This window comes from Coregonus clupeaformis, chromosome 17, assembly GCF_020615455.1.
Source record: "Coregonus clupeaformis isolate EN_2021a chromosome 17, ASM2061545v1, whole genome shotgun sequence".
Lineage (NCBI taxonomy): Eukaryota > Metazoa > Chordata > Actinopteri > Salmoniformes > Salmonidae > Coregonus > Coregonus clupeaformis.
In genome coordinates, this window is record NC_059208.1 from 35,962,931 (window position 1) to 35,985,104 (window position 22,174).

The window sequence follows — 22,174 nt, forward strand, 5'->3', positions numbered from 1 at the left end:
TGACAACAGCTCTGTTCTGCAATATCCCAAAAGTATGTTTCCTCTGACTTCTGTGGAGGCAGCATCGCAGTAAATGCTGTATGGCCACTGCAGTTTGTGGATTGACCATTTAGAGCCTTTACTGGATGAATTTAGGAGCATGCTACCATGTAGAGCCTTTAATTTATGAATTTACGAACATGCTGCACATATCGGTGTCAGTAAACGTCGGCAAAAAAACATAATAAATTGTTGCCAGCAGCATAGTTAATCACCAACGCTCTAGATATCATGAACACAGCCTAACCAGCTCTGCTAGGGCGAGTAAAATGGTCAGTGAGGTGTCATTTGTGTCTTGAAGTAGCTAGCAAGCTAGCCAACTTTAGCCAGTTAGCTTGGGTGCTTGACTGCGGTTGAGGTCAGAACGCTCGGATCAACCCTACGTCCAGTGTAAACTCTGAACGCTCCTAGAGCGAAATGCTCTGAATGTATGAAGGGACAATCTGATAACGGTCTGAATTTACAAACGCCCAGAGCTCACCCTGAGCACTCTCTAACACTCCAGAGTGAATTTACGAACAAAAATGCTTAATGACTGGGTTGCGTCTCTGGCAACCGAACCGATAGAACGAACGAACGGCCAGCCGGCTTGGGTAGCAACCCTAGATTTGTGTCGGGAAGATATCTCTCTACTTCTCTATGGGGCGATCAATGGGAATTGTTTTAAACGGCCGAAATTCAGTTAAACTGCAGTACCGAAGCAATACTGTATGTGCAGTCAAAAGCGCGCTTCCAGGCGGGAACCCTGGCCCCTTGGCAGCAATAGATCGACCGGAGGGAGACACCGGTTTACGACGTGAAAGGCAACGAAGTAGACAGACAGAGAGCAAGCCAACGCGGGAGCGAGCGGCAGGAATAGCCTACCATTTCCTGTGTTGGATCATAGGGAGCCTGTCTTTATAACCACCAACCGCTTGAATAATCCCAGAGAGGTTGTCATTTTTATATAAAATCCTAATTTGTGTGTATTTAAAGTGGGAAACAGGGTTTGTACACAAATAAATAAAAATTACTAGGTAAAGCATCACACGCTCATGTTTATGGATAAAGAAGGACGTCGCTCGGATTTGTTACGTGCGCTCTTTTGGTGGTAATATGTCAAGGCACGGATTCAGAAGGGTCCTACATTAGACAAATGAATTGAACTGGAGAATAGACACAAACCGAAAAGAAACCCGATTTGATAGGGGACAGAGGAGAAAGGGGGATTCAGCTAGCAACGAACCATAAGACGAAGGAGCATCATAGAGAAATAGTAGGTTATTCTTTTGTTGTCCTATTGACGTGGTGTAAAATTACAGATTATGTTCAAGTCATTGTTATTGTCACCACATCTTGACAAAGGGACCGAACAGGCTATATGTTGACACACCGTGACAGTATAGCCTATGGGTTTAAACCAGCAGTTTAGACCCATAACGGTTGAACAAAGGAGTAGGCTACTTCGATGTCAATGTTATTTACATATACAAATATTTAAACAAAGATGTATATATATATATATATATATATATATATATATATATATATATATATATATATATATATAATAATGAGAGAGAGAGAGAGAGAGAGAGAGAGAGAGATTGTATATAGATAAATAGAAATTTGAGTCAGAACCTAATTGGTTAAAATCAACTCATCAATTTCACCCCCCCCCAAAAAAAATACAAACAATTATAGGCTAAATCATTTCAATTCATTATAATTTCAACATTCCTAGATTTTTGCATGACTATACCAACTTGTGACTGTGAAGTTTTTGTTAGTCAGCCTACACCAGATAGCTCCTGCTCTTCAAAAAATGTAAAGAAAATGAAAGTTATTATACATTTTAAGAATGAATTAATAATTTATTTAGTCTACATCTCTTCTTCTCATCTTTTCCTCTATCATTGTTTTCTAAACACCTTCCCTCTTTCTCTCCTCGTCTACAGGACTGAGTTGTAACGTTTACCCGTCATCTCCAACTCGTTCAAAGATCTATAGGTTCTTCCTGCTCCCTCTCACCACCTTTCCAGTGTCCATCCTCGGTGCGCAGCGGGTTGCTCCCATCCCACACCGTCTCAATGAAGGAGGCCGATGCAATCAAGCTCTTCATCGGGCAGATACCCCGAAATCTTGAGGAGAAGGACTTGAAACCCATCTTCGAACAGTTCGGGAAGATCTATGAGTTGACGGTGATAAAGGACAAATACACGGGGATGCACAAAGGTAAGGGGAGATTAAACAATTACTGTATAGGCTATGCTGTAGAGTGCATGGAAGTACTTTATTATAATATAATGGACAGATGTCTCACTTATCCCCTCCATAGGCATAGTAGCCTACATTTATTCTCTACATTTATTCTCTACAACAGAATACTAAAGGAGAAGTTCTTTTTTCAACCAAATCTCTATTTTTGTTATAGAAGGGTCCAGATAACTTTTTTGTGATTTGTGATTTCACATGTTTTAGAGAAACTTATACCAGACACCAAATTACTTCCGCATCCCCGGGCGCCGATGGATTAAGGCAGCCCCCCGCACCTCACTGATTCAGAGGGGTTGGGTTAAATGCATTCAGTTGTACTGGCTAGGTATCCCCCTTTCTCTAGTATGGGGGGCCCTGAAAAAACATGAACAAAGGCTCCAGAAACACCCAAATATGTCCTTTTAAATGACTAAAATTTAAATGTAACATGTAGAAACGGCAAAGCTCTCAGTCTAGGGATGCAGGTCTTTAGATGTTGTACACATGAAATTGTGTCATGAAATTGTATATTCCATTTTGTTGCGACTCGAGCGATAAGTCTCTGTCCATTCTACAGGCCAAAATAAAAGAAACACTTGAGTAAATGAGGGATACAAAGTATATTGAAAGCATGGGGTGCTTCCACATAGGAAGTTCCAGACACTTGTAGAATCTATGCCAAGGCACATTTACATCCATTGTGAATGACAACAGTTCCTCTCTCAATACGAAAAATCTTTACAACACTCCCCCTCGATAACAACCAAGCCTCGGTGTGAAATGGAACATTGTCATGCTCTGATCCCATATCTCCACATAGTTTTGCAAACAGGCATGCGTGCAGTGGATGTGGTTTGATGTAGTTTACAATCGAAGTTACCTACTGCAGTACATCTCCGAGTTCTGTGCTCAGGTCTTTTGCTGCCAGTTGCGCTCGGTGTATCATAAAATGCGTCCATATGACAGAGGGAGACACATTCATAACTAGAGTGCAGAGGCCTGCCCGCCGTCCCGCCATAGATGGAGCCCCATCTGCGCAAAAGCCCACCATTCGATCCCGTATGGAATCTGTTTTTCGTCAATATAGCCACGCAGCAGACTGAACATCCCTTATGCCGTTTCATGCTCGGGAATCGTGAGACAGAACAATATGTCCTCGTAAATAGCATCCCCCGCCATGTAGTGTGAACAAAAGTCAATGCATGGGCATCTAGGCCCTCACAGCTAATGTCCATTTGGAGAGCATAAACTGGGGAGTTTTTGAGTCGTTCAGTCAGTTCTCTTGATTGCTAGCAATAGCATAAATTCTTCATTTAACAGTGTTATCTGACAAAGGTATTGATGTGAGTTTCTGTGCCCCTGCCTCCCCACACATTGTTTTCAACATATCAATTGCAGCCTGTATTATCAAAGTCTCTGCAATAGTGTGTGGTTTCATAGTGTAGCAGGCCTAGCCATCACCGGGAAATGATTCAAGTGCGGCCTTTTTAAGTGCGCTCTCTGGTTTAATTTTATTTAAAAAAAAATTTAAATTTTTAGTCATTTAGCAGACTTACAGTTAGTGAGTGCATACATTTTTCATACTGGCCCCCCGTGGGAATCGAACCCACAACCCTGGCGTTGCAAGTGCTATGCTCTACCAACTGAGCTACAGGATATCTTTTAGATTTGAATAATTTTCATTTAGATTTTTAAGGTTAACCACATTACAATGATTTTGAGAAAACGATGTTATAATATATATTTTTCGTTTATATATATATATATATATTTTTTTGTCAGGATTTTGACAAAGTTAAAACAGGTTTTTAGAAATATCTTATTTACATAAGTATTCACACCCCTGAGTCAATATATGTTAGAATCACCTTTGACAGCGATTACACCTGTGGGTCTTTCTGGGTATGTCTCAAAGAGCTTTGCACACCTGGATTGTACAATGTTTGCACATTATTCTTTATAAAATTCTTCAGGCTCTGTCAAGTTGGTTGTTGATCATTGCTAGACAGCCATTTTCAAGTCTTGCCATAGATTTTCAAGCTGATTTAAGTCAAAACTGTAACTAGGCCACTCAGGAACATTCAATGTAGTCTTGGTAAGCAACTCCAGTGTATACAGTGGGGAAAAAAAGTATTTAGTCAGCCACCAATTGTGCAAGTTCTCCCACTTAAAAAGATGAGAGAGGCCTGTAATTTTCATCATAGGTACACGTCAACTATGACAGACAAATTGAGGGAAAAAAATCCAGAAAATCACATTGTAGGATTTTTAATGAATTTATTTGCAAATTATGGTGGAAAATAAGTATTTGGTCACCTACAAACAAGCAAGATTTCTGGCTCTCACAGACCTGTAACTTCTTCTTTAAGAGGCTCCTCTGTCCTCCACTCGTTACCTGTATTAATGGCACCTGTTTGAACTTGTTATCAGTATAAAAGACACCTGTCCACAACCTCAAACAGTCACACTCCAAACTCCACTATGGCCAAGACCAAAGAGCTGTCAAAGGACACCAGAAACAAAATTGTAGACCTGCACCAGGCTGGGAAGACTGAATCTGCAATAGGTAAGCAGCTTGGTTTGAAGAAATCAACTGTGGGAGCAATTATTAGGAAATGGAAGACATACAAGACCACTGATAATCTCCCTCGATCTGGGGCTCCACGCAAGATCTCACCCCGTGGGATCAAAATGATCACAAGAACGGTGAGCAAAAATCCCAGAACCACACAGGGGGACCTAGTGAATGACCTGCAGAGAGCTGGAACCAAAGTAACAAAGCCTACCATCAGTAACACACTACGCCGCCAGGGACTCAAATCCTGCAGTGCCAGACGTGTCCCCCTGCTTAAGCCAGTACATGTACAGGCCCGTCTGAAGTTTGCTAGAGTGCATTTGGATGATCCAGAAGAGGATTAGGAGAATGTCATATGGTCAGATGAAACCAAAATATAACTTTTTGGTAAAAACTCAACTTGTCGTGTTTGGAGGACAACGAATGCTGAGTTGCATCCAAAGAACACCATACCTACTGTGAAGCATGGGGGTGGAAACATCATGCTTTGGGGCTGTTTTTCTGCAAAGGGACCAGGACGACTGATCCGTGTAAAGAAAAGAATGAATGGGGCCATGTATCGTGAGATTTTGAGTGAAAACCTCCTTCCATCAGCAAGGGCATTGAAGATGAAACGTGGCTGGGTCTTTCAGCATGACAATGATCCCAAACACACCACCCGGGCAACGAAGGAGTGGCTTCGTAAGAAGCATTTCAAGGTCCTGGAGTGGCCTAGCCAGTCACCAGATCTCAACCCCATAGAAAACCTTTGGAGGGAGTTGAAATCTGTGTTGCCCAGCGACAGCCCCAAAACATCACTGCTCTAGAGGAGATCTGCATGGAGGAATGGGCCAAAATACCAGCAACAGTGTGTGAAAACCTTGTGAAGACTTACAGAAAACATTTGACCTGTGTCATTGCCAACAAAGGGTATATAACAAAGTATTGAGAAACTTTTGTTATTGACCAAATACTTATTTTCCACCATAATTTGCAAATAAATTCATTAAAAATCCTACAATGTGATTTTCTGGAATTTTTTTTCTCATTTTGTCTGTCATAGTTGACGTGTACCTATGATGAAAATTACAGGCCTCTCATCTTTTTAAGTGGGAGAACTTGTACAATTGGTGGCTGACTAAATACTTTTTTTCCCCCACTTTATTTGGCCTTGTGTTTTAGGTTATTGTCCTGCTGAAAGGTGAATTTTTCTCCTAGTGTTTGAACCAGATTTTCTTCTCGGATTTTGCATGTGCTTAGCTCTATTCCATTTATTTTTATCCTAAAAAAACTCTGTAGTCCTTGCCGATGACGATCATACCCATAACATGATGCAGCCCCCACCATGCTTGAAAATATGAAGAGTGGTACTTAGTGTTGTGTTGGATTTGCCCCAAACATACTGTAATGCTTTGTATTCAGGACATAAAGTTTATTTTTTTTGCAGTTTTATTTTAGTGCCTTATTACAAACAGGAAGCATGTTTTGGAATATTTGTTATTCTGTACAGGCTTCATCCTTTTCACTCTGTCATTTAGGTTAGTATTGGAGTAACTATTGGAGTAACTATAATGTTGTTTATCCATCCTCAATTTTCTCCTATCACAGCCATTAAACTCTGTAACTGTTCTAAAGTCACCATTGGCCTCGTGAAATCCCTGAGCGGTTTCCTTATCTCCTGAAACTGAGTTAGGAAGGACGCCTGTATCTTTGTAGTGACTGGGTGTATTGATACACCATCCAAAGTGTAATTAATAACTTCACCATGCTCAAAGGGATATTCAATGTCTTCTTTTTTCATTTTTACCCATCTACCAATAGGTGCCCTTCTTTGCGAGGCATTGGAAAACCTCCCTGGTCTTTGTGGTTGAATCTGTGTTTGAAATTCAATGCTCGACTCAGGGACCTTACAGATAATTGTATGTGTGGGGTACAGAGAAGGCGTAGTCAATCGAAAATCATGTTAAACACTATTATTGCACACATACAATTAGTGAGTCCATGCAACTTATTGTGAATTGTTAAGCAAATTTTTACTCCTGAAATTTAGGATTGCCATAACAAAGGGTTTGAATACTTATTGACTCAAGACATTTCAGCTTTTCATTTTGAATTAATTTGTAAAAACATAATTCCACTTTGACATTATGGGGTATTGACTGTAGCCCAGTGACAAAAAAAATCTAAATGTAATCTATTTTAAATTCAGGCTGTAACACAACAAAATGTGGAAAAAGTCAAGGGGTGTGAATACTTTCTGAAGGCACTGTATTTGGGAGTTGTTGGAGCCTTTGTTCATGTTTTTTCGGGGCCCCCATAATACACAACGAGGATGAGGAAGTGATTTGCTGTTTGGGGTAAGTTTCTAAAAAATTTGAAATCACAAAAAAGGTGTCTGGACCCTTCTATAACATCCCATTTACATCAAAAATAGAGAATTGGTTGAAAAACAACAACTTCTCCTTTAAAGTTACAATGCAACCTGCTGCAATTTCTCTTTGTCCACTGTTGTATCACAGTATACTAATACATCATTTGTTGAATGGTATAATGAACCCTCAATCCTACCCCAGGCTGTGCCTTCCTGACATACTGCGAACGAGAGTCTGCCCTCAAGGCCCAGAATGCACTGCACGAGCAGAAGACGCTACCAGGGGTGAGTGCGCTCTCTGACGTTCAACAGCATACACTGGCAGAGTTCCAAATGGCACCCTATTCCCCATGTAGTGCACTATTGGCTAGAGCCTTATGGCCTCTGGTCAAAATTAGTGCACTAGTACTACATTGGAAAATCGGGTCCCATATGGAACTCGGCCACTCCGATGAGCAAAAGGCAGAACAAGTGGCATTCTACCTCACTGCACTACACACACAGACACACAACAGTGTGCCACAGAAAAACTAACTCCCTCTGACATGTGAGCTCCACTTCCCTTTGAGTTGATGTGCCCAAGAGGAAGGTCAGAGGTGGCTTTCCTATATTCCCTGTACATGACACATCCAGTCAGAGCCTTAGACATCCTCCTACAACGTCTTTGGTTGTAAGTGACAGCTTAGGGGCATGCCGAAGTCACTTTGCCCTCTCTCTCTCTCGCCCCCTCTTTCGACTCGCACATTCTAATCAAAGTTAGAGCAGCTTGATTAGCATAATTAGCAGGTGTGCTGCCAAGTGACATTTATGGAGCAGAATGTGACGTGACAGGCGTTCTCTCTCGGCAGTCTCTATAGAAACAGACTAGTATTGTGTTCCAAATGCTATTCCCTATATAGTGCACTACTTTTGACCAGGGCTCATAGGGTTTAATTCAAAAGTAGTGTACTATATAGGGAATTAGGGGTGCCATTTGGGCTAAATGCAACACGGCTAGGAATTATTATTGGACAAGCCTGCTTTCCTCCTTCACTCAGTCTCTGCCTCTTCTCAATATTTTCCACTCATCTCCCTTTTCTTTTTATTAAGGTTTACTGAGTTGAATTCTTTGTTGGGTTTTATTACCAGTATTCCCATTTGAAGATAGTAGTAGGCCAAATCAACGTTTATTTGTCATATGCACAGGACATGGCGTAGTGTACTCAGTACAATGAAATGCTTACTGGTAAGCTGAGACAGTGAGGGAGTATGGGTTTTAGTAGGGGCGTCTGGGAGCCAGAGCGGTAGTTAGCACTAGCAGCAATATAAATCCTGTTATTAGCTTGACAGTAGTCTGACCTTCCTGACGTCTCAGAGGGGATCAGCAGGCACGTTCCCCGTCGCTAAACCTTCTCTTCCCCGTCTGTCTCCCCAGTGACTCCCCTCCCAGACCTCCTCACCCAAGTCTTGTACAACCGTCCGAGAACAACCTCCCCCTCGTGTCCCCCATCCTAACCCCCGCAATGATGAAAACCACGTTATTAGCTACACACTGACTACCACCCCCTAGACAAGTAGTACCCCCACCCCAACTACCAGCTGTGGTGTAATCGTCATCTAATAGCACCTGCACTGCCAGATAATTAACTTCACCATCCTCTTGTCAGGGATGCTACAAAGAAATTACATGAAAGTAATTGAAAGACACAAATACACCAATGCGCTTCTGAATACAGAAAGCTGAAGCATGTCATTATCTCTCTCCCTGTGCATTTATATTCAACGTCCCTCTCTCTAGTGAGCTATACACTGCCTGCTATGGTGGAAAATGTTACTGCTTTTAATTGTCCTCACAATACACAAGCTGCGTCCGAAAAGCAGATATAGAAGTAAGAAGGAGAGGAAAAAGAAAGTGAAAGGCGGGCAGGATGAACAGATGGTCTGATCTGAGTGGCACCTGGCCTTGTGTTTAATTTCAGGTGAGAGACAATCTGTCTCAAAGCTCACCGACATGGAGGCAGAGGAATAGTGTCAAAACACATTCACACACGGAGGAAGAGCGAGGTTGTAGACAGGGAGGGGAAAAATACACAAAAATAAGAATCTGCTGCTGTACTTTCTCTCCTCCTTTGCCCATCTTGTACTTGTGTCTTCCTGTCTCCTCTATCTTTAGCTCTCCATCTCCCCGCTGCTATCCCTTGCTGTCTGAATTCTGTTTTGTTGCCATCCCAGTGTGTCTGGTCAGCTTCTCTACTACAGCTGCTTGAGAAGTGAAACTCCTGGCAGATAAACATGACTACACAGACACGAAATGGGCCAACTCAGAAATTGCTCCCCATCCCAAACAATGTAACCTATATATCTCCTCTCCTCTATCCCCTCTATCTCTATCTGAGTTTTGGATCCTGGTGTTCAGACTGACATGATTTGCTGAAGGGGGGGATGGAGTATGCCAGGGAAGAAAATATCCAGAGATCTGGATTGGAGTTGAATATTTTTAGATCTTCATAAATGGAATAGAAACACGCACACTGCTCTTGCCAGTATCACTTTAGTTTATTCAGCTTTGTCAGGGCTTTTAAAAAAAGATCTTCATAAAGAAAATACGTTCTCCCCAAAAAATATTTTGTTGGAACATCTGACTAAGCTTGACATTTACTCAGCCATGCATGACAAGTCAGACGCATTATTTTGTGAATAGTCTCAAAATTATTTCATTTGTATGACTAACAATTGAGCATACACACAGTGCTTATATACAGTATGCCTGTGGGGTAGCCTATTTGTTCTGTGTACTGTGTGTCCATGTGTGTAAGCATAAAAAGCAGTGAGTAGTCTGAGCAGAGATTATTATAATATTGAATGCATATCTGAGCACACATGTCTGATTGATCTATTAAAGAGTGTGTGTGTTACATTTGGATATGTATGCATATCATTATGCGCTGATATCAATGTGTGCAAGCCAAGGGATGGTACAGATATTGTGCAAACTCACCTCACTGTAGAAAGGCTCAACAGCTGTCACTTGAGGAGACTGTAGTGATGAATGTAGAATAGATTCAATTTATGATGAAGATAAATGGGTGTGAATTGAAGAGAAATTGGATGAATGGGTAGAAGGGTGGGGGAGGGGGCAGTGTTGTGTTTGAGACCACCTAAAGTGAGACCATTCAAGACCAAGACCGGCGCAAATCGAGTTCTAGTCAAGACCAAGACCGGAGGCGGGGCGAGACTGAGTCAAGACTGAGACCGAGAGGGGGACAAGGGGTCCGAGACCGAGTCAAGACCGAGACCAGAAAAATGCAAGTCCAATTTTTTTTTTTTTTTATTGAGTCATTTAGCAGACGTTCTTATCCAGAGCGACTTACAGTTAGTGAGTGCATACATTTTCATACTGGCCCCCCGTGGGAAACGAACCCACAACCCTGGCGTTGCAAGCGCTGAGCTACAGGGGAAGACCATGATTGTAATTTTGTCAGATCACCACTATAATAAGAGTTCACAGTATTTCTGTGTTCATATTTCAGAACAACATATGGATTCCTTAGACATTCAGAATAGGGAAAAAATGCATGCTGAGGGAAAATAGAGCCACTCTACAAATTATTACTAACCCAAACACAGTGGGGGACAATTGGCCTTCAAAGGGCTAAGGATTCATTAAATAATGATTATAATAATAATAATTATATTATTATTTTCAATTATGTTCTAATTTAATCTCTTCCATTTTTGTTGGAAAGGAAAGGGTTAACACCGAAGAGAAAAAAAGATCCAATCAGGATTTTTCATTGCTGGTCTCTGGGGAGATAAATCTAGCTAGCTAAGTCAGCCATTGGCTAGGCCATCAGAAGCTAGATAAAGGAATATGCCATTCCACTGTATTGAGGCAAAATTTTAGAGTGACGGTGGAATCAACGAATCACATTTTTGACTTAGTGAGTGGGACCGTTTTTACAAAAACATATGGAAACGTGTGCCTTCTTGAAGGCCAACAGGTCACTGCGCAATAGTGAGCAGTAGTTTTCCCACGGTCTAGCTAGCTAGCTTTTTTTGTCGGCTAGTTTGCAGCGGCTGCAGCATGTGTTATCAAAGAGGATGTTGTTGATAATTTGTTAGCTTTTCCCTTTTCAAGAATAACTTGAGTTTCAAATTATCATCATCTGGTGAGTGGAACTGTGTTTTTTATTGCAGCGCGCTTGCTGTTAATAATTTGTGTGTGTGAAACGTTGTTGCATTTAAAGTGGAACTGACAGCATTTTAGCAACATGCAATCTTATTAAAATCTGTTCATATAGCGACCATTTAGATATGGTAATTTTCATAAATTCTTAGAATGTTTGGGAATTACATATACCAATATACTCACGTTGTATAATGATTAGAAGACAGGCACAGGAATATGTATTAGGAGTTTTATTTACTCCACCCAACACACAGTATATAACAAAGGGATGTAACCCAAACAAAAGAGCGAGGTGTAACCTCTACACAATACACGGGACGAGACCCCTAATAACAAGAGCACAATACACGGTACTCATGAGACCAACGGACATGGGACAATAAACGACAAGGACAATGGGGAACAGAGGGCACATATATACACATACGAATCAGGGGGAATGGGAACCAGGTGTGTGTAATGAGACAAGACAGTCCGGGGTTGGTGGTAATGAACCAGGTCAGTGACGCCTAGAAGGCCGGTGACGTAGACCTCTGGTGAACGGAATGAGCAGCAGTACAGGGGGGATCCGTGACAGTACCCCCAAACGCGCTGCACTAGCAGCGGGACAACACCGGCCTCGGGGACGACCACAGGAAAGCGGTGCGGTCAGTGCGCCGACGGTGAAAATCCCTGGTAAGTGAAGCATCCAGGATGTCCACCGCAGGAACCCAGCACCGCTCCTCTGGGCCGTACCCCTCCCAGTTGATGAGGTACTGGAGACGCCCGACGCCTCGAATCCAGGACTTCACGGACTGAGTACGCCGGACCTCCCTCGATGTCCAGAGGAGGAGGTCGGGCCGTCACTGGGTCCAGCCTCAGCGAGGGGACCAGGCACCACTGGCCTGAGGAGAGACACATGAAAAGTCGGGTTAATGCGGTAATCAGCAGGGAGTTGCAAACGGTATGTTACCTCATTAACCCTCGTCAGGACTTTAAACGGCCTCACAAACTGCAGCCTCAGCTTCTGGCAGGGCAAGCGGAGGGACAGGTTCCGGGTGGAGAGCAAGACCCGGTCGCCTGGAGAGAAAACAGGCGCCTCACTGCAATGGAGGTTGGCCTGTTCCTTGTGCCGACTCACGGCCCGCTGGAGACGAGTGTGCGCAGCGTTCCAGATCTCCTCAGCGCTCCGAAAACACTCATCCACCGCAGGGGCCTCAGTCTGGCTCGGATGCCAAGGTGCCAGGGCCAGCTGATACCCCAACATGCAATGGAAAGGAGTGAGGTTAGTGGAGGAGTGGCTGAGGGAATTCTGTGCATACTCAGCCCAAGGTAGAAAATACGCCCACTCCCCCGGCCAGTCCTGACAGTAACACCTCAGGAACCTGCACACTTCCTGATTGACCCTCTCCACCTGCCCATTAGCTTGAGGACGGTATCCAGAGGTGAGACTGACCGTGACCCCCAGGCGTTCCATGAACGCTTTCCATATGCGTGAGGTGAACTGAGGACCACGGTCTGACACAATGTCCTCCGGGATCCCGTAGTGCCGGAAGATGTGCGTAAAAAGAGCCTCCACGGTTTGCATGGCCGACGGGAGCCCAGGCAGAGGAAGAAGGCGACAAGCTTTGGAAAACCGGTCCACAACGACGAGAACGGTGTTGTTCCCCTGGGAGGGGGGAAGGTCAGTGACAAAGTCCACCGAGAGGTGAGACCAGGGTCGTTGTGAAACTGGCAGGGGAAGGAGCTTTCCATAAGGGAGGTGTCTGGGTGTCTTAGACTGAGCACAGATGGAGCAGGAAGAGACACAAACCCGTACGGACACAAACCCGTACGTCCCTAGCCAAGGTGGGCCACCAGTACTTCTCAGTCAGGCAGGCGATGGTACGGCCTATCCCAGGATGACCCGACACAAGCGCTGTGTGCACCCAGGAAAGGAGGCAGTCCCGCACACCCGTGGGCATGTAGGTGCGGTTCTCCGGGCACTGTGCAGGTGCGGGTTTCGTACGCAGGGCCTGCCCTATGTCGCCGTCCATGTCCCACACCACTGGCGCAATGATACGGAACGGAGGGATGATGGGGGTCTCCTCTCCCTGCATCTCCTCTGCGTCATAGAGGCGAGACAGGGCGTCCGCCATCACGTTCTTCGAGCCTGGCCTATAGGAAAGCGTAAATTGGAACCTGGTGAAGATAAAGCCCACCTGCCCTGTCTTGGATTTAGCCTCTTCGCTTCCCTGATGTACTCCAGGTTGCGGTAGTCCGTCCACACCAGGAAAGGGTGTTTGGACCCCTCCAGCCCGTGCCTCCACACCTTCAGAACCTTCTTGACCGCCAAGAGTTCCCGGTCCCCTACGTCGTAGTTCCTCTGGGCAGGGCTCAGCTGCTTGGAGTAGAAGGCGCAGAGCCGCAGTTTTGGAGGGGTTCCGGTGCGCTGGGACAGCACTGCCCCGACTCCTACATCGGAGGCATCCACCTCGACGATGAAGGGGAGTGAGCTGTCGGGATCTGCCTGCACGGGAGCAGTGGTGAAGCATGCCTTCAGCGTCTCGAATGCCCTCTCCGCCTCCGCCGTCCAACAAAGCCGCTGGGGACCTCCTCTCAGCAGGGAGGTAAGAGGCGCGACCACCGTGCTGAAGCCCCGGATGAACCTCCGGAAATAGTTGGCGAACCCCAGGAATCGCTGGACTGCTTTCACAGAGTTTGGGATGGGCCATGACCTGACTGCACTGATTCGTTGCTCGTCCATCTCCACTCCCTCCGTGGATATGAGGTAGCCCAAGAAGGACATGGACTGCTGGAAAAACAAACACTTTTCTTGTTTAACTTAGAGATTATGCTCCAACAGTCTTCCCAGCACAGACCTGACTAACGAGACATGCTGGGTTCGGTCAGCAGAATAGACCAAAATGTTGTCTATATAAACCACTACACCCCGTCCCAGCATGTCCCGAAACACTTCGTTTATAAAGGCCTGGAAGACTGAAGGATCATTAGACAGGCCAAAGGGCATTACGAGATACTCGTAATATCCCGTGGTCGTGGAAAAGGCCTTTTTCCATTCGTCGCCTGCACAAATGCGCACCAGATTGTAGGCACTACTCAAGTCCAGTTTTGTGAAGTACTGCGCCCCCTGCCTTTGTTCGATGATGGTTGGAATGAGGGGTAAAGAATAGCTGAACTTAACGGTGGCTTTGTTCAGTGTTCGATAATCAATGCAGGGGAGCAGTCCCCCACCTTTCTTCTTAACAAAAAAGAAGCTTGAGGAGGCTGGTGACGTAGAGGGGTGGATAAAAACCCTGCTGGAGGCTCTCCATGGCCTCGGTCTCCACGTAGGAGAGGGGATAGACGTGTCCTCTCGGGAGGACTGCGTCAGACAGCAGGTCAATGGCACAGTCTCAGGGGCGATGAGGAGGCAGGCGTGTAGCCTGGGTCCAGATCCTGGTATTCTTCCGGTAAATCCACTTGAGTGGCGTGGACCCGACTTTCCACCGTAGTGGTGTTGACAGACACGGCGAGACACCTCACCTGACACTCCTGCGACCAACCCAGCAATCTCGTCTCGGACCAGGAAATAACAGGGTTCTGCCAACTCAACCAGGGGAGACCTAAAACAACGGGGGGCGTGGGGGTGTCTATAATCAAAAAGGTGATCTGTTCTAAATGAGTGTCATAGGTCAGCAGAGAAACGGGAACAGTGATGTGATGTATGAGCCCTGTCCCTATTGGACTAATATCCAGGGCTCAAACCGGAATGGGTGACTGTAGGGGAACCACAGGAATGCGTAAAGCAGTGGCCAGTGGCAGCTCCGGAATCAATCAGAGCTAACGGAAGTGAGGGTCTAGGATATTCAGGGAATTTAATGGAAAAACACTCTGGTTGAGTTGACAGAAAAGGAGAAGAGATCTTGCATCCTCCCTGGGTTGGAGCAGGGGAATTCCCTGGCTTGTCACCTCCTCTCGTATTAGTGGATAGAGGGCAGGTCGGGGAGAAATGACCCCTTTCTCCACCATAGGAGCAGAGGCCCAGATTCCTCCTTCTCCTACGCTCTGCCTCGGGCAAATGTGCAGAGCCCACCTCCATCGGCTCTGGCCACGGAGCAGGTGTAGCCATGGGCTCCGGATTCCGCGCAGGTCTTCGTCGGGACCGCAGGAGGTTGTCCAACCGGATTGCCATGCTGATGAGCTGGTCGAGTGACAGGTTGTCATCACGGCAGGCTAACTCCATCTGTACCTCCTCCTGCAGTCCGCTGCGAAAAACGGTGACCAGAGCCGACTTGTTCCATCCGGTGGAGGCCACGACGGTCCGGAACTCCAGGGCGAACTCCGAGGCGGTCCTAGATCACTGGCATAGTTGGAGTAGACGCTCACCCTCCTCTCGGCCCTCCACAGGATGATCAAACACCGAGCAGAAGAGGAGGTTGAAGCGCTCGTAGGACACGACCTCGGGTCCTCCCGTCTCCCAGACCGGCGGCACCCCAGTCCAGAACCTGTCCGGTCAGTGCCGAGATGACTGTGGCAACCCTGTCTCTCCCGGAGACAGCCTCGGCATAGCGAGCGAGGTACAGGTCGCATTGCAGAAGGAATCCCTTGCATCTCACTGGCGCGCCGTTAAAGCGCTCTGGGAGGGACAGGGGTATTATGCGGACCGGCTCGTATAGAACGGAGGTAGGTTGTGGTGGTGTGGGAGCTGGTGCCGGAACCGGTGCTGGAGACTGGAGGGACTGCACTTTCCCCTCCAACCACAGGATGGTTGCCAGCACGCTGTCCACGACACTGTCCTCGTGATGCTGGACTGTCTCTACGATGGTCGCCAGCTCGGCCTTTCCCGCTGTCTCCATTTTTATGGGTCGATTATTCTGTCATGTTGTATAATGATTAGAAGACTGGCGCAGGAATACGTATTAGGGGTTTTATTTACTCCACCCAACACATGGTACGTCATCAAAAACGACGGGGACGAAGCCCCAAAACAAACACGTATATATAATTTATATAACAAAGGAATGTAACCCAAACAAAAGAGCGAGGTGTAACCTCTACACAATACACGGGACGAGACATGTAATAACAAGAGCACAATACACGGTACTCACGAGACCAACGGACATGGGACAATAATCGACAAGTACAATGGGGAACAGAGCTTCTACCCCCAAGCCATAAGACTCCTGAACAGCTAATCATGGCTACCCGGACTATTTGCACTGCCCCCCCACCCCATACTTTTTACGCTGCTGCTACTCTGTTAAGTATTTATGCATAGTCACTTTAACTCTACCCACATGTACATATTACCTCAACTACCTCAACTAGCCGGTGCCCCCGCACATTGACTATGCAACGGTACCCCCCTGTATATATAGCCTCCCTACTGTCACTTTATTCTATTGTATATATAGCCTCCCTACTGTCACTTTATTTTTACTTCTGCTCTTTTTTTCTCAACACTTTTTTGTTGTTGTTTTATTCTTACTTTTTTGTTTAAAATAAATGCACTGTTGGTTAAGGGCTGTAAGTAAGCATTTCACTGTAATGTCTGCACCTGTTGTATTCGGCGCATGTGACCAATAAAATTTGATTTGATTTGATTTGATTTGATTTATACACATACTAATCAGGGGGAATGGGAACCAGGTGTGTGTAATGAGACAAGACAGTCCGGGGTTGGTGGTAATGAACCAGGTCAGTGACGCCTAGAAGGCCGGTGATGTAGACCTCCGGAGCTGGTGAACGGAATGAGCAGCAGTACCGGGGGGATCTGTGGCATTTGTGAAAATTCTATAGCAATATAGAGTGGGAAAGTGACCGTGTGTTTGGACAATTAATAGACACTGCAGTAAATAAAACCGTCGGTCTTGTCCAGAACTAGAGTCTACACAGACCTGTGCGCTATAGCCTATCAGAGCTACAGTACACCTTTGATACAAACAAGCCATTTGCCACATGGGCCTGCCATCATTCACTTTGAACTGGACTGTGTGTTTACAGGCAGTTGCAACAGCACGACTTTAGATCATTAGAACGCATTCGCCAAAAGCCATGTAAACACCTCCTCTTACATTTGGGAACTTTACAGTCCTATTGATCAAACAACCATGAAAAGGTAGGCTCTCTCTCCCTCATCAACAACAACAAGATCAACAAATAATGCTAGCCAGAGCAAGATGAGCTAAAATCTAAGTAAGGAACATTAGATTAAACCTCTCAAACTTTTTCAGCTAGTTAGCCTCCTCTTCCTTCTGCAGCTTGCTAGTTAGCCTCCTCTTCCTTCTGCAGCTTGCCTGCCAATGCATGCTTGTCCCAACCAAGCACCCAAGCTAACTGGCTAAAGTTGGCTTGCTTGCTAGCTACAGTGGAGAAAAAATGTATTTAGTCAGCCACCAATTGTGCAAGTTCTCCCACTTAAAAAGATGAGAGAGGCCTGTAATTTTCATCATAGGTACGCGTCAACTATGACAGACAAATTGAGAAAAAAAATCCCAGAAAATCACATTGTAGGATTTTTAATGAATTTATTTGCAAATTATGGTGGAAAATAAGTATTTGGTCACCTACAAACAAGCAAGATTTCTGGCTCTCACAGACCTGTAACTTCTTCTTTAAGAGGCTCCTCTGTCCTCCACTCGTTACCTGTATTAATGGCACCTGTTTGAACTTGTTATCAGTATAAAAGACACCTGTCCACAACCTCAAACAATCACACTCCAAACTCCACTATGGCCAAGACCAAAGAGCTGTCAAAGGACACCAGAAACAAAATTGTAGACCTGCACCAGGCTGGGAAGACTGAATCTGCAATAGGTAAGCAGCTTGGTTTGAAGAAATCAACTGTGGGAGCAATTATTAGGAAATGGAAGACATACAAGACCACTGATAATCTCCCTCGATCTGGGGCTCCACGCAAGATCTCACACCGTGGGGTCAAAATGATCACAAGAACAGTGAGCAAAAATCCCAGAACCACACGGGGGGACCTAGTGAATGACCTGCAGAGAGCTGGGGACCAAAGTAACAAAGCCTACCATCAGTAACACACTACGCCGCCAGGGACTCAAATCCTGCAGTGCCAGACGTGTCCCCCTGCTTAAGCCAGTACATGTCCAGGCCCGTCTGAAGTTTGCTAGAGTGCATTTGGATGATCCAGAAGAGGATTGGGAGAATGTCATATGGTCAGATGAAACCAAAATATAACTTTTTGGTAAAAACTCAACTCGTTGTGTTTGGAGGACAAAGAATGCTGAGTTGCATCCAAAGAACACCATACCTACTGTGAAGCATGGGGGTGGAAACATCATGCTTTGGGGCTGTTTTTCTGCAAAGGGACCAGGACGACTGATCCGTGTAAAGTCTAAGTCCACAACAATGCTTAAACCATATCTACACCCCTGATGCAAACAGCACATGAAGACAATTGCACATCACAAATAGCCTACTAACCAACACTTCGGACTAAACTTTTTCAATATCTGGTTTGCATATCATCAGTGGCGATTTTAGCATGTAAATCTAGGTGGGGCAAACAAAAAAAGAAAAAAATGTATGCATGCCAGCAAAGCCACTACACAACACAACACTAAACAATACATTAATTCCACTATAACGGTGACAAACGGTGCCCACAAACTGTTATGGCCTACATAAAGCTGTCTCAACAGCAGAGTCCCAACACCTTACCACTGCTACACCTGGCTATCATCAGAGCCTTGTCTGGCAGCGAAACAGTCAATTCAGCCTCATTTACTGCCTTTAAAAAACATAGCTGATATGGCTGACTTGCTTAAACAAATGTGGTTTCTACTGACAATTTAGATGTACAGACTATGGCATAAGGGGACGACGAGCGGATAAGAGGCGATCCGTAATTTTGATTAAGACATTAATGAGCGAGCTAGGACGGACATAGTCAATATAACTATTTGTTCAGCACTTTTGAAATGTACAGCGACAGAACATGGGCCGTTCTTACAGTATTCTCACTGTACACAAAGTCAGAACCGTCTGATAAATAAAGGGGGCATATAAGCAGACAATGAAAGCTCTTACAATATTCGATGATGACATTTCTCTAAAACAGGCTATAGGCTACATGTGCACCACCAACAGCTACACAACATACACTTAGTATTACTTTCTTAGCTACAGTATACATATCTCCCTGACATATTATATCATTTATGCAGCAGCATACAATACATTTTTGGATTTACCTTGTTGTGCTGTGCTCACTTGAACAGGAAGGTGGTGCGGCGGTCCTTCGTGGGCAAATTTTGTCATCAAACTTTGTCATCAAAGTCTGGCATTCTCTGGATTTATGGTGCTTTCAAGACAACTGGGAACTCAGAAGGTCGAAACATGACTGCCGAGTGCTGAAGCGCGTAGCGTGTAAAAATCGTCTGTCCTCGGTTGCAACACTCACTACTGAGTTCCAAACTGCCTCTGGAAGCAACATCAGCACAAGAACTGTTCGTCGGGAGCTTCATTAAATGAGTTTCATTGGCAGAGCAGCCGCACACAAGCCTAGGATCACCATGCTGAATGCCAAGCGTCGGCAGGAGTGATGTAAAGCTCGCCGCCATTGGACTCTGGAGCAGTGGAAACGCGTTCTCTGGAGTGCTTCACCATTTGGCAGTCCGACGGACGATTCTGGGTTTGGCAGATGCCAGGAGAACGCTACCTGCCGCAATGCATAGTGCCAACTGTAAAGTTTGGTGGAGGAGAAATAATGGTCTGGGGCTGTTTTTCATGGTTTGGGCTAGGCCCCTTAGTTCCTGTGAAGGGAAATCTTAATGATACAGCATACAATGACATTCTAGACGATTCTGTGCTTCCAACTTTGTGGCAACAGTTTGGGGAAGGCCCCGCAGCAATGTTCCAACATCTAGTGGAAAGCCTTCCCAGAAGAGTGGAGGCTGTTATAGCAGCAATGGGGGGACCAACTCCATATTAATGCCCATGATTTTGGAATGAGATGTTCGACGAGCAGGTGTCCACATACTTTTGGTCATGTAGTGTAGCTCTACTTTTAGAGATATACTGTGCATCTTCTGATGAAGAAAAGCAGCTAGAGGAAAGAGTAGCATAAATAATTGTGGTACTTTTTCTATGTCTGTGTGAGTTTATTTTTGTTTGCATCTGCGAATAGAGATATAGCCTATATTTCCACCTGTGTGTTTTCTGTGCTCTAAGTATCTCTGTACATGTTCGTGTGTGTGTGATGTGTAGGGAGAGATGAGGGAGCGGAGAGAAGAGGGGGGATGGGGTGGCAGGTTGATTATGGTCGCAGGTCTCGTTGCCAGGAGACAGCGGGGACGAGGGATGCCAGGTTGCTAGGTAACCGGTGCGATGCAATGACCAGCGCTGTGTGATGGAGCGGAGGGAGACAAAATTGAAAATGGTCTTTCTGCTCCCCCCCATCCCCTCCCCCTCCCTCCTTGTAAACGCTCTTGAAAGAGACAGAGATGGTCTCCACTGATATATTTACTGTTCAGAGTCACTGCTTTTCTGGAAGACAAGCAGAATGGATTTAAATTTGAGATAAAACTGGGAGACAGAAATGTGTCACCCTCTTTACTGCAGCCTGTTTGGGGCTTATTGATACAGTGAGTGAGTGGAGGGGACAAGAGATTATGGAAGAGGGCAAGTGAGGAGAGAAAAATGTGATGAAGAATGTGATTAACAGGGATGTACACACCCTGTCTCTCCTATCATCTCCCATCCCACATCCCACATTCACACTCCTCAATAAATGCAAGTGTGTGTTTGTTTGTGTGTGTGTGTGTGTGTGTGTGTGCGCAAGCATCTGTAGTGTGATGTGTGTGTTTGCATTGAGGGGATGGGGTGGGGGAGGGGTCTTGCTGTGATTTGATTGGATAATCTATGGATTTAATACAGTGGGGGAAAAAAGTATTTAGTCAGCCACCAATTGTGCAAGTTCTCCCACTTAAAAAGATGAGAGAGGCCTGTAATTTTCATCATAGGTACACGTCAACTATGACAGACAAAATGAGGAAAAAAAATCCAGAAGATCACATTGTAGGATTTTTTATGAATTTATTTGCAAATTATGGTGGAAAAGAAGTATTTGGTCAATAACAAAAGTTTCTCAATACTTTGTTCTATACCCTTTGTTGGCAATGACACAGGTCAAACGTTTTCTGTAAGTCTTCACAAGATTTTCACACACTGTTGCTGGTATTTTGGCCCATTCCTCCATGCAGATCTCCTCTAGAGCAGTGATGTTTTGGGGCTGTCGCTGGGCAACACGGACTTTCAACTCCCTCCAAAGATTTTCTATGGGGTTGAGATCTGGAGACTGGCTAGGCCACTCCTTTGTTGCCCGGGCGGTGTGTTTGGGATCATTGTCATGCTGAAAGACCCAGCCACGTTTCATCTTCAATGCCCTTGCTGATGGAAGGAGGTTTTCACTCAAAATCTCACGATACATGGCCCCATTCATTCTTTCCTTTACACGGATCAGTCGTCCTGGTCCCTTTGCAGAAAAACAGCCCCAAAGCATGATGTTTCCACCCCCATGCTTCACAGTAGGTATGGTGTTCTTTGGATGCAACTCAGCATTCTTTGTCCTCCAAACACGACGAGTTGAGTTTTTACCAAAAAGTTCAATTTTGGTTTCATCTGACATTCTCCCAATCCTCTTCTGGATCATCCAAATGCACTCTAGCAAACTTCAGACGGGCCTGGACATGTACTGGCTTAAGCAGGGGGGACACGTTTTGCACTGCAGGATTTGAGTCCCTGGCGGCGTAGTGTGTTACTGATGGTAGGCTTTGTTACTTTGGTCCCAGCTCTCTGCAGGTCATTCACTAGG

General features: G+C 45.2%; 1 protein-coding gene across 7 annotated transcripts in view; it reads left to right on the forward strand.

The window, feature by feature from the left end:
* Positions 1-474: 474 nt before the first annotated feature.
* The window catches only part of LOC121586322 (CUGBP Elav-like family member 3), a 35,437-nt gene continuing 13,737 nt past the window's right edge, over positions 475-22,174 (forward strand). For 2 of the 7 annotated variants that reach the window (XM_041902922.2, XM_041902926.2), the window contains exons 1-3: positions 477-1,294; positions 1,977-2,253; positions 7,402-7,484. In XM_041902922.2, coding sequence (XP_041758856.1) covers positions 2,109-2,253; positions 7,402-7,484 — 228 coding nt within the window. In that variant the 5' untranslated portion in view covers positions 477-1,294; positions 1,977-2,108. Of the gene's footprint in view, positions 1,295-1,976; positions 2,254-7,401; positions 7,485-22,174 lie in introns of all 7 variants that reach the window. The other 5 variants (XM_041902925.1, XR_006003929.1, XM_041902924.2 and 2 more) reach the window with 5 other exon arrangements.